Raw genomic sequence first — 13,211 nt, 5'->3', positions numbered from 1 at the left:
TATGGCTTTTTTTTAACCAATAATAATTAGGTGTATTTCTATTTTAAAACATTTCAGAAAAAAAAAATATGTTGCAGCAATACTTTTATTCGAAAGAAGAAACTTCCTAACTCTATAAATAAGCATTGTTTGCAGGTTGCCACATGTGGACTTCCAGTAAGTAACCTAACCCGTGTTTCAACTTCTAAATCTGCAAAATGAGCAAGGTATAGTATCACTTTTTTAGGTGATTCTTAGTAACTCCAGTATCCTTCATTAGTTAAAAACATTATTATTGTTTACATGTTGCTTGGACTCTAAATAGCTGGTTTTCCCTGTTTTCTTGCAATCTGATGTCTCTGATTTACCACTTCCCCAGACTGAGAAAACAGGGGTAACCAGGGGATCTAATTTCAGAGGGCTTAATTTTCAGCTTGCAGATTGTTTAAAGGATTGATCAAAATTTCAAAAGGGATAAACCTAAATATTTACTTGTTATCTTTGAGACATCATTCTATTTGATCATTTAATGGATGATCACAATGGTCATAATGTATACAAAGACATACATACCATGTTATAGTATAAAATTTTCAAAAAAAAATACAATAACTTATAAAGAACACTGTTCTAGGAACAAAACTCAGAAAATTTCTCACAAATAAGGCAACTAATTAATGCCTGGTATCTCTAAATCCTTTACAAAAGGAGATAGTTCCAGTCAAGGAGTTTTGTGTGCGTTACTTTTTTTTTCTTTTCTTTTCATCTGCTTCCATCTTAAGTGCAATTTCTTCAGCAGTAAGAGCTCCCAGTTTCTTATTCTTTGCTTTCTTAACCTTTTCCTTGATGCTGGCCACATCAATTTTAGTTTCAGTAGAAGCTAGACAAAGTAAAATCACAATACATGTAATACTTCTATTTTACAAAGCAAAACAATGTATGTTTAAGGCAATAACTTCAGAGTACTCTTATAATTGAAAGAAATATAAAAACACCTGCCTAAAGGAGTTAAGAGAAAACAAATCATAAAATACAATATACATTAGTACAAGTATACATAAAAATGGCCTGTTGGGACCAATTACTAGATTCAATTATTAAGACTATTTCCTTAAATCCTACTTGAAACTAAATTCTTTTACTTACATTCTTTTCCATATTTTAGAACTTTTGAGTCCTAATTATTTTCCATCTTGTACATTAAACTTATTGAAACTAGAAGGGCAACATGTAATTTTAATCAGCTAACCATAAGCTAGAGGTCAAAATCTGTTCTCTAATACTAAAATAAAAACTTAGTTTTCCAAATATTAATTCAATGAATACCTGATAGTTATATTTTATTTAACAAGATTTTGGTAATAAAGACAATAACTTGGGAGTATTTGGAGGTCCCCCTTATAGAATCCAAGTATCTAATGCCAAAAGTGTGAACAAAATAGAGAAAGGAAGCAGTCAAAAAGAACAAGTTTTTCTTACCATTTAAAGTACAGTATCACAGTATAAAAAAGTAAGACGTCATAATGTACAAACTACCCAGCAACCTGAGAAGCACAGAGATTTAAAGCCTCCACTGTGCGGAGAAACTATATTCAATCATTATAGACAAAGATTAAGTAGCTACTGAGTACCTTTCAAAGCACTCAACTGACAGGCTGTACAGACTAGAAATTGTAATACTTATGACATTTTTATCTTTTATATAATCAATAATCTAGGATAGAATACAGTATTTGCAAGTATTAAGCAATATAAGATATTAAAATAATATGTTCTATCTGTTCCTGACCAAGTCTATGTATAATATTGCTGGTGAACCCTCTCCCCTCAGTGTGTCACTGTTCACTTTGGAGGGTTACTTTAGGAAGAAGACAAGTGTTACCACAGGGAAAGTAAATGCAGAAGACGCATCAGAGTGAGACTAGAAATGAAGAAAAGGCATGGAAGGTTTTCTCTTAGTGTCTTTTAAGTACTTAGTGTGAAAGTGACTATGGTTTTTAAATGGCAAAAACTGCAGTCACTTCCACACTAATAGCTCCTAGATAAGACCTGTCAGCATCCTTTAATCCAAGGTGATGAGAAATCCATGTTATTAATATAGAAACCACACTTTAAGCCAACATCACAATCCCTCTATGAGAGGCATGACAGCAGTGCTCAGGGATCTTATTGCTTCCATTACTTTTATTTTTACACAAAATGCACTGGCTGCTCTGGGTTTGTATCTTTCAGAACAAAGAGTCTGAAAGCCCAGACCAGAGGTCAGGGGAGGACTGTCAATCCAGTTTGCACTGAAATAGGCACTAGCTGCCTTTAAATTATAAATTATCTCAGTCATCCCTGGTCCTTAAGATTACTAATTAATGAAATGCTAAGAGAACTGATGAAAAGAGTTTTTTCTTTACTCAACACGTAAAGAGACTCAGACAAATTCACTATGGGTTTACTTTTCGTGGTTAATAAAGACTTTTGCAACATAGAAAGTATTACCTTTCTTAGGTTTTGCAACTGGTTTTTCTTTAGGTGGAATAAATGCTTTGTTTCTTTCCTCTTGTCTCTTACTGACAGCTTCTGCTTGTTTAGCCTACATTAATAATAAATACATTAGTTAAACATATTTAAATAATTCGAGTACCTATGAAAGTTGCTATTAATGTCGTGAGCTACGCATAAAGTGTCTTACCTTTATTGCTTCCATTTTCTGCCGCTTCTTCTGATTCGCCTTCAAAAAGTATTCACCACTAGCCAATTCTTTATCAATCTGTTGAAAATGGTATTTACAATTAAATTACATTAGAAATAACGTAGTGGAGAAGTCATGTGGTAAGCAAGTCACAGTATCTTTTGGGTAAAACTGATGAGGTCAAACTCTGATTAATAAAAATGGTAGCGACATAAAGGATATCTAAGCTGAGGGGAATACATACACAAAAGTATGGAGGGAGGAAAGCACCTCCATGGAATACAACCCAGAGTAGTTCAGGTGGTATGGAAGGTCACTGTTTCAGAAGAAGGTCACTGTTTCAGAAGAGTGTGTGAAGAAATCACAGGGAGTGTTTTGGGGAAAGTTGAATGCTAGGCAAAGGATGGGGGGATTAGATTTAGAAATGACTGTAGGTTTCTGAGAAGACTGAAAAGACCAAAGCATAATTTTAATGGAGAGGAATGAAGAATAGATGAGAGCCTGGAATAAAGGTAGTGACATGCAGAATGAAAGCAAGAACTGTCAGGAATTGGTGACTAAGTAGAGAAAGCAACAGCTTGTTCATTCAATATACAGCCAACATGTAAAATGTGTATAACTGACCTGTCTCCCACTTATATAGCATTATTATATCTAAGGCACTGTTCTAAGCTCTTTACAATTGCTCACTCATTTAAGAAACTTAAGTATGAATGGGATAAACAACTTACCCAGTCACATAATCACATAATGAATACGTGTAAGAACAAGTCAATTGAGACATCACTGTTTCTAATCTACCTTATAGATTAGAAAGATACTAACTAGATTAGAAAGATACTAACACCAAGAAAGAGCCGTAAGAAATAAGGGTGGTATAATGGAAGCATGATTTAATGACTGCATCACTCCACTTCCCCCAATTGCTATCAATTTCCTCCATGATCCAACACTTTCATTGTTTTTTTCACTATGATCATCAAACCTTCCCTGAAAGGCTCCTAACACGGTTGTGGAGAAAAAGAGATGTAGAAAGGGAAGGCTTTAGGATAGAGCCAACGGAGGGAATAATGAAGCAGGAGCCACCAGGAAACAGGTGAAGATGGAATTCAAAGAACACATACAAAAAGTTGATGCAGATGGAAGAAAACCATACGTAAGAGAAGAGGAAACGGGGTTCTTACCTGGTGGTCTCAAATATTTCAATAAAATGCAATATCATCTGCTAAACCTGGGAGGGCACTAAAAGAATTGGAGTTTGAATGAATTTAATCCAAAGATAAAACTTTAACTTAGTTTGGTAGCCACGTTACAGGGAAGAGGTCAAGTTTTTAGACTGATCCAAGTTTTAGAGTTTTGCTGGGAAGGTGTGACAGAAGTAAAAAGGGGCATGAATGAAAACAAAGATGGGCAAGAACAAAAAAAACTTTGGTCACATTGGGAAAGGAAATGAAGCAGAGGACAGTTGACGGAAGGGAATCATAACTTAGAAAAAGGGTGGGTGTTACAATTTAAGATTTCAGAACTAGAACAATCATAAGTCACAAGACTGTTGCCAAAGCAGAGTAAAGAGTATTGCAGGCTAAACCGCTGAACTTTTATCCATTGAACATTCACAGTGGTTACAGGACACAACAGACACAAACCACCTGGATACAGTTTACAATCAATGTGAAGGCCACACTCCCTACCCCTATGCACTCAGCTCAAAATATGCCTGTTTACACTTGCCCTCAGTTTATTACATCTATCATGCAGAATATACACTCCACCTGAAATACCTTCAACAAATTTTCTGACCAAATAGATTAAAATAGATTCTCCTTCACATAAAGTTCAACATTTAGTACTAACCTGACTTTCTGGCTGTGGTGGTGGGAATGGCGTATATTCTTTCTTAACAGTTTTCTTCTTTGGTTCCTTGCGTTTATTCACATTTTTATGTTTGAACTGTGGCAAAAATCTCTCCCAACTTTGTGATCGTAATTCAGAATCTTTTGCCAACTCTCTTTTAATCATTAAGCTCTTTAGTCATGCAACAAAGTAAAAATTTTTATGTTCAAAAGTCACACAGTTGTCAAATTAAGACATAAATATTGCTTTTATAAATAAAAAGTACAGTTCCTACTTTTAGTGAAATTAAACCAATTACATAAGCAAAAAGGTCATCTCAAACATGTAAAATTAACCAAGTATTAGAAAACTTAGAAATTTAATTATAAAATGCAGAATTGTTAAAATGAGATGAAAATAAAACTGACTTAACTTTTCAACCCTTATTAAAACGTTTAAAATTCAACTGATAAAAGTAGGGAGGGTTCTTAATTAGCTGTTCACTGAAAGCAGGAAGTTTTCAGTAGCAAGTGAAATACAGAAAAAGACAAAAGTACACTTTCTCATGATTATAGAAAACCAATATTCTCAGATTTCCCTATTCCATTTAAATTTCAGACCTTGGAACATCAGAGAATGCAAACTGAGAATCAGACACATAGCTTTGTTTTTATCTGCAATGTCGCAATGTAACTCAAAATTACTTTCACCCTAACAGTGACTTTCTAACAAGTTCATCAAATTTAAGTGGATTGCTCAACAAACCCATCATAAAATAGTTCTTTATGTCACTGTTACATTTCTAAGCATAATCGAACTCTGTGCACAGTGATAAAACAGATCTCTCAAAGGGGCTAAAATTTGAGTATTAAATTTAAAAAAGTTTTAATGCACATGTAATGCGAGATGTTCTAGATTTTATTAGAAAAAGGCAGAATTCTGAAAGATTGTATCTTTAAATACATGGGTTCATAATCTAAGAAAACTGGATTGATATGAGCTACAACAAATTCTGTGAAGCTAATTTACATTGATTAGAATTATACAACACATTACAGTATCCCCTTCGGTAGTTTTCACACTGTGCTCCATAGAGACTTAAGCTTCCAAGGAAGTACCTACAAAACTGGGGTACAGTTAAGTCAGCTGAATTCTACCCCTAATTTATCCAAAATAGCTCTGCTTTATCTGGTTGTGCTTTAGAATTTCATAACACATTTAATGTCAAAAAGGTTTCTGTAGCTAAAAGAATTATGACAACCACTGGTGCAGTTATACTCACTTTAATGTTATAAATTGGATGAATATTCTTCATAGTATCTAGGACTACTTTTCTAACCTGAAATTTGCAAAGAAAAACAAACTAGTCACTTACAGGATTTTAATGAGCTAAGGAGAAGAGGATTAATAACGCAAAATATCCAATCAGGTAATGGGTACCAAATTAAACACAGTAGTTCCTTTAACTGCTTTGAGTGGCTTCTAGATCTTTCATAAAGGCAGTCAGCTTCCCTTGAATACAATATAGTTTCTCAATTACTGCTAACATGTAGCACAGTGAACTAACACAACATTCTAGAACAATGATTGAGGGGAGGAGGGCTGGAATACAAGGACTGCCACTACCTACAGGGAAGTCACTTTCCTGTTCCAGCTTTCCCATTTGTGATATGAAGATAAAACCACATACATCAAGACTCTAATGTAAGAAATAATATAAAGACTTTATAAAATTATTCAATATACTTAATTACTGCTCCATGAGAAAAGAGCAGATAATTTGTGAGAAACAAGGCCAACAGGTTTACTATTAAAGACCGTGGAAAGGAAGCACAACCTCACAAGCCAGATCTAGACAGTAATAGTACGAAATGGAGTCAACAGAAATAGCATTTGCTCCACAGATTTTTCTCACCACATTTAATTTGAAAAGTTGAATGTTCGTGAAAAGTTATTAAACACTATACTAAAATTCAAACATAAGAAAATACATCTTGAAGAAAAGTTTTCAGAGTGTGACCTCTACTGGCTGTATACACTACTGCAAATAACTGGATTTTTGCTCAGTTTTCCCATCATTTGAGCACATGTGACTACATCATGTTTTTCATACGTGCTACCGACTGAAGATCTTACATGCCCATTTAAATTTTATAGTGGGAGGAGTGATGGTATGCAGACCTTCTAATTCAGAAACAGATGTCTCCACAGGTGCCAAAGATTGGCCATAACATGTTAGGGTCCAGAATTGATTCCCTTGAATCACATAACATAAAAAGTATTTACTAATGGCAAATCAAAGTATATTCTAAAAAAAATAAAATTATAAAGCAATATATTATCCAATAAACTATATTATAACCAAATCATTTGTTCTCTGCTGAAAATGAAGACAATACATAGTTCTCACCTCTTTTAAGCCACTGAAAGGTCCAATGGCTGAAACTGTGTTTCCCTGAACCATAATATAACAATTAGTTAAGAGTTCCAATGCCTGTATCAAAAGAACAAGTTAAAATTCATTACTCTGAAAAATTAATAAGGAAAAGACTCAAGTTTTCCACTAGTAACAAGTACCTTCAATGTAGATCCTTTGGGACCAATAAGCCGTTGTCTTCGTTTTACAAATCTTTCTTTATTCCTTACTAAAGAACCTATTTTAATGATGTCACATGCAACATCATCCTGAAGAATTCGTACTGCCTTTTGGAAAAAAAAAAAAAGTCAACATTTTTTACAATCACATTTATTTTCCAAGCCCACACTAACATTATCTAAGCACAAACATGAAAACTTGATAGTGGAAGGGAGGGAGGAAAAGATGGGATGCTATAGGTTTACACTGATGCAAATAAAGCAAAGTCTCTAATTCTAGATTTACCTGTTCATATGAAACACTCCTTGCTAACAGTCTTATCAGATCTCTGGCCCTGATGATGATATATGGATCAAAAGTCTTCTTTGTAGTACAAACAGTCATACTGCCCTCAATAAGGTCCAGGGTTGCATTAACATGCTACAAAAAGAAGGAAGAACAAACACGCAGTTGTCTAAAAATGAGTTTATTTTAGGTAATCATAAAGCCTATCCTAACTAACCTATTAATTTCTGTCACCTCTCAATTTCTATCAATTAATTCCTTGAAGAAGCTAGGTAATTAAGCATAAATAATGAATACTCAATTACTTTCATACTTTACGGACTATAAGAAACTGGAACAATTGAAACCATTTACACTTGGTTTTAGAATACTTTGTAAGCATTGGAATATAGATTGCCTCTAATTTTAAAATTATAAATCAACCAAATGAGGCCATACTTAAAATCTGACTAAAGTAAAAATGTAAAGCTGTACAGCTTCCCTATTCTGGACCCAGCTCCAGTCTACCATCTGCTCTATTAGTAAGAATTAACTTTCCCTTTCAAACTTTTTTCTAGCTGATTATCGGACTAAATACATATTAAAAGCAAATTCTCATAGGTTCAGAAAAAAGCAGTGATTAGAAAACTTAAGCATTAACTTTCAATCAGAAAAAACAGATTTCAATAAAGCAAATTAAAATGCTGTTTCCTCACTTGTGAGCATAATCTCAAGAATATTTCAACATAAAAACAAATGATCATTAGGTAGAAAGAAGACTTACCTACCTTATTTAAAATACCAGAGGAACCAGCTATGTTAGCACCATTAAAAAAAAAATACATTAGCATACATACACTTACTTAAAAGTAAAGGCATAAGCAAAAGCAAAGTCTAAAATAAATGTATTGATATACACATACATGTTCATTTAAGGCTTTCTGCACCAATGGCCAACACTCTTTCAAGTAAGCTTCTCTGTATTTGGGGAACAAAGTTGCAAAACTGCTCTCCTCCAAGAGTCCTCTGGGATTGTCCTCTTTGGAAAAAGCTGGTTCCTTCCAACCATCAGGAACAGTAAGGAGTTCTGATTCATCTATAGAAAGGAAAAAAGTTACACATCACATTTTAACTGTCTTTTGGACACTTTATGAGCACCCTATGCACATATTCAAAAGCCTTCTAATAGTCCTTACATTTCCTCTTCCCCTGCTGCTTTTTATATTACTTCAGAGTCAAAGAACATTCCTTTGTCATTATCATCAACTCGTTATATTAAAATTACCTGTACACATTTCAGTTGCCTCAGAAGACAAAGTTCTTTAAAAACAGAAACCCTCCTCACTCTAATTGGCATAAGCCAGGCAGATAGTACTCAAGAAACATATACTTCATCATGAAGATTTGAATGCCATTTTGTCTATTATTTTAAATACAATTAATCTTTCTGACTTTCCTGGAGTAGATGGAACCTGGGTGCGTCTGTTTGTGTAAGACTTCTGAAAGAGGATTCTAGTTTATACTTTCGGTTAATAATCACTGGTAATTCTAGGTTTTCCTATTTTCAGTGCCTTATTTCCATATGCCTTTCATCATAACTATAGAAGTTAGAATGAATCTGTATTATTATTACCATTTTATAGAAGATGGTCTGAAAAGGCTAAGTGACTTGCCTAAGTGAACACAAAGCTGACTCAGCCTGGGACTCCTTTCATTAAAAGAAAATGTCTCCTAAGGGTCATAAATTATCTCCTGAATCATTTATTTTAAAAACTCCTGGTCCTGAATTTTAAGAACCCCTGAAATTTAACAGCTATACTCTAATTCAGTTATACTCAAAGGTATGATCTATAGACTTGCAGTATCGTAATAAACTCTAAATCTGTTAGAAATGCAATTCTTGGGCCCCACCCCAGACCTACTGAATCAGAATCTCTGGGATGAGGGATAGAAGTCTGTTTTTACCATGCTCAACAGGAGACTCTTAAGCACAGCAAAGTCTGAAAAGCAGGTCATTAGCCTATGTTATCAACCTCAGACAGCTTAACTTTCTGCATATACTCACACCCGCTTTGCTATTTCTGGTTCAAATCACAGACAATTGGCTAAACTTCATATACCATTCACTCTCCAATATCCTATAAAGAACTCATTCTACAAAAGTGATTACACACACACACACACACACACACACACACACACACACACACACATTTTGGAGACAGGGCCTCACTCTGTCACCCAGGCTAGAATACAGTAGCTCCAAGCCTGCTTACTGCAGCCTGGACCTCTTGGACTCAAGCAATCTGATCCTCTTGCCTCAGCCTCACAATCAGCTGGTTCTACAGACATGTGCCTCCATATCCAGCTAATTTTTTGTATTTTTTTTTTTTTTTTTTTTTTTTAGAGAAATGGTTTGCCATGCTACCCAGGCTGGTCTATTGGCTTAAGCAATCTGCCCACCTCAGTTTTCCAAAGTGCTGGGATTACAGGCATGAGCCACTGCAACTGGTTACTCACAATGCTCACCTGACCAAGTCCCTATCCAATTTAAAATCTTCAAGGCTATGAATCAGTTTTTAAAAACTCCCCACTCCAAAATCAGAAAAAACAACAACAACAACAAAAAAAAAACTGACAAATAAACAGGGAGTTTCACAATTAAGAAAGTACAAATGGCCCCCAAACACGTGAAAAGATATGCAACCTCATAGGTGATCAGAAAACGCAAATTAAAACTACAACCAGATACCATTTTATACCTACCAAAATGACAAATTCAAAATTCGGATAATATCACGTATTTGTACGAATAAAAGGCAATGAGAAATTTCATTCACTGCTAGTGGGGACAAAACTGACTCAACCCCTTTGGAAAAAAAAGTTAGCATTACTTACACACACCCTACACTTCAGTGATTCCAATCCTATGTTCATAACCTAGAGAAACCTTTGAACATGTTAACCAGAAGACATGTACCACGATGTTTTAGCAGTATTGTTTATAATTGTAAGCAATGTTAACAATCCAAATGCCCACCAACAGTAAAATAAAAAAATAAATTGGGACATATTCATTCAAGGAAACACCACGTAACAGTAAAAAGACTAAAAGTACACCTACAGGTATCACCCTGTTTGAAAAACAGAAAACTAAATCTAAGAAGACACAGAAAAATGCACAGTCCACCTTGATGTATAAAATTGAAAAAAGACGCAAAATCAAGCCACTTCGTGACTACAAGAAAAGGAACAGAATATAATACAATTCAGAGTGGTTACTTCTGATTCTGGAAAAGAGAATATGATCTGAAAGGTGTGCATAAGGGTTTGAGGGGTATTGTAGTGCTTGCTCTGTTCTACTTAGTAGTCTGAATGCTAGATTCTTGCATGTTTTTATTATTTAAACTGTATATAAGTTGTATCCTCTGCTATTTACATAATCACTTAATGAGCCACAACAAAAAAACCTTTATTACTTTCCCAATGTATCTAAATTGAGAGTTCAATGTTTTTAACACTTCATATAGCCTGGTTGAGCAGGTCCCCAGGCTATTTCTCTGACTTCTCTGTCACTCATACTGAAGAAAATGGGTAAAACCAGACAATAACGCAAGAGTTAATTGAAAGGTAGCACAATCTAAAGAGTAAGAACTGTGTCGTCTAATATTTTAGCAATATGACACAAGAATAATTTATAAATCTTTTAAAATTTCTTTACTGACAAACCAGAGGTAAGGGCATGTCAACTCCTTTCCCCACATCTCACTTCATTATCAGGGTCCACACCTGTATATCATGACTACCTATTTCCACCTCACCCTATTTCTCATTCCCTCAATGGCTTTCAGCCACCCGCGCGCTACCAGGTTCCGCAGCGCCCTGGGCATTTTCTCAACCCTCATCCTTTTACAGAAGACGTATTCCGCAACAGCTTCGCTTGGGATACCCTTCAGCAAAAGCAATAGTTAGCAACACGAGGGTGGCACCGTATCGGCTTGCCGTTCCTGTGGGCCCGGCCAACAATCTCAATCATCAGCAATTCAGATACTCAACTACACATAACAGGCTCCAGGTGGTTTATAAGTCAACAACCAACAAAAGAAACATCGCAACTCAACATTCACAAACCCCAGGCTTCGGTTCCCACATAACATCACCTTGATTTTCCGGCTTCAGTTTCTGGCTACGAAATTCACTTTTTCCAGCAGCTTTTTCTGGCCGCGCCAGCAAGGACGACGCCATTTTCAAGCTGCTTCCGGTGGCGCCGGATGTGTAATTGCTTTTAAGTCCTACCTGCTAAAACGCCCACACTCAAAATGAGTTCCGCGGAACTAGGAGACCTGCGCAGTCTCCGTGCGTACGTGCGCTAAGGCCCGCGTTTTTTGCGCAGCTTCTCTTACTTGGCCAATGGAAGAGCCGGAAACTTTCTCCCAAGATGCACTGCAACCATGGAGTTTGCGTACTGGGAATTGTAGTTTAGCAAGCAGTATAGGCAAATCGGATAGTAATCCGTAGTTTCCTCGTGGTTTCACGTTGTAATCTGGACTGTCGAGTGCGACCAGGCTGTCATGGATGTCGTTTATTCTTTCAATGAACATATATATGATGACCAAATATGCACTAGATGTCGGGAGGAAATAAAAATAAGAGAATACAATGTATATGGGTATCACTGCAGGAAGTGACAGGAATAGCTACTATTTATTGTGAAAAATATGTTGGCTTTAAAAGAGGAAATAGTACGTATATATACTTACTAAACATTAAAATTGACAGCCAAATTAAATGAGAACAATATTTCAACAATTTGCTTAGACTATGTTTTAAGCAATTTCGAAGAAAATTTTTAAAAATAAATATGGTATGGAATAAATAAATTCCAAAATAAATTCGACTAGTCCTTCTAAGAATTAAACATTGCAATCAGTATTACATATGAATGGTTTAAACTTTCAAAACCTCTAAACAGTAGTTTCCACGTGTGAGAACTGTGTGCTCTAGATTCCTTTCTTTGGAAAAGGACAGATGATCTAATTTCAACATCTTCCAAAAATTCATTTGAATTGAAAGAACGATTTTAAATAAATAAATATTGACTAATAACTAAATATTATGTTTATGGAATACATATAGAAAATAAATATTTAAAAATCTCAAAATCATCTTAGAAGACTAGAAACTCAAAAGTGATGATCAAAATGATGGTGTCCAAATTTTCATCTCAATTTCAGTGACTCACTGATTATACAGTATTCAAAATAATAATTTAAAATTTAAAATGATGAGAAATAGTGTAAGAAAAATAAAAGATATAAGAGAGATGGGGAAAATATTCACAAAACATTTAATAGATTGATTACAATAATATTCAAGGTGATAAAAAGATGTAAGCAATTCAGTAGAAAAATAAGGAAAATATATTGGTAGATATTTGTGATGGTTAATTTTAAGTGTCAACTTCACTGGGTAATGTTATCCAGATATTTGGCCCAACATTATTATGGATGTTTCTGTGGGAGTGCTTTTGGATGAGATTAACATTCAAATCAGTGAACTTTGAGTAAAACAGATTTTCCTCTATGCTGTGGGTAATCCTCATCCAATCAATTAAAGACCTGAATACGTAGAAAAAAAAGACTGACTTCCCCTGAGAAAGAAGAATTATGCAGCACAAGTCCTTTACTTGAATTGCAGCATTGTCTTATCTCTGAGTCTCCAGCCTGCCAGCCTACCCTGCAGATTTTGTACATACCAGCCTCCATAAATGTGTGAGCCAATTTTTAAAATAAATAAAAATAAAATGCACACACACACACACACACACACACACACACACATACATACATTTACTGG

The 13,211-nt window shown here is 35.0% G+C and overlaps 1 protein-coding gene across 2 annotated transcripts; it reads right to left on the bottom strand.

Annotated features, from left to right (window-relative positions):
- Nucleotides 1-67: 67 nt before the first annotated feature.
- On the bottom strand, nt 68-11,674 carry KRR1 (KRR1 small subunit processome component homolog). Of its 2 annotated transcripts, XM_003927815.4 has the most exons (10): nt 11,516-11,673; nt 8,279-8,451; nt 7,377-7,511; nt 7,073-7,198; nt 6,906-6,989; nt 5,778-5,834; nt 4,517-4,687; nt 2,663-2,740; nt 2,470-2,563; nt 68-859 (listed from the first exon to the last, which is right to left on the bottom strand). In XM_003927815.4, the coding sequence occupies exons 1-10, from the start codon at nt 11,598-11,600 to the stop codon at nt 720-722; spliced, it is 1,143 nt and encodes a 380-aa protein (XP_003927864.2). In that variant the 5' UTR covers nt 11,601-11,673; the 3' UTR covers nt 68-719. The 2 variants fall into 2 exon arrangements, with proteins under 2 accessions (XP_003927864.2, XP_010336746.2); XM_010338444.3 differs by lacking the exon at nt 6,906-6,989 and having other exon boundaries at nt 11,516-11,674.
- Between the last annotated feature and the right edge of the window lie 1,537 nt (nt 11,675-13,211).

Source organism: Saimiri boliviensis, chromosome 7, assembly GCF_048565385.1.
Source record: "Saimiri boliviensis isolate mSaiBol1 chromosome 7, mSaiBol1.pri, whole genome shotgun sequence".
Classification (NCBI taxonomy): domain Eukaryota; kingdom Metazoa; phylum Chordata; class Mammalia; order Primates; family Cebidae; genus Saimiri; species Saimiri boliviensis.
This window is presented reverse-complemented; position numbering and strand designations above follow the sequence as displayed.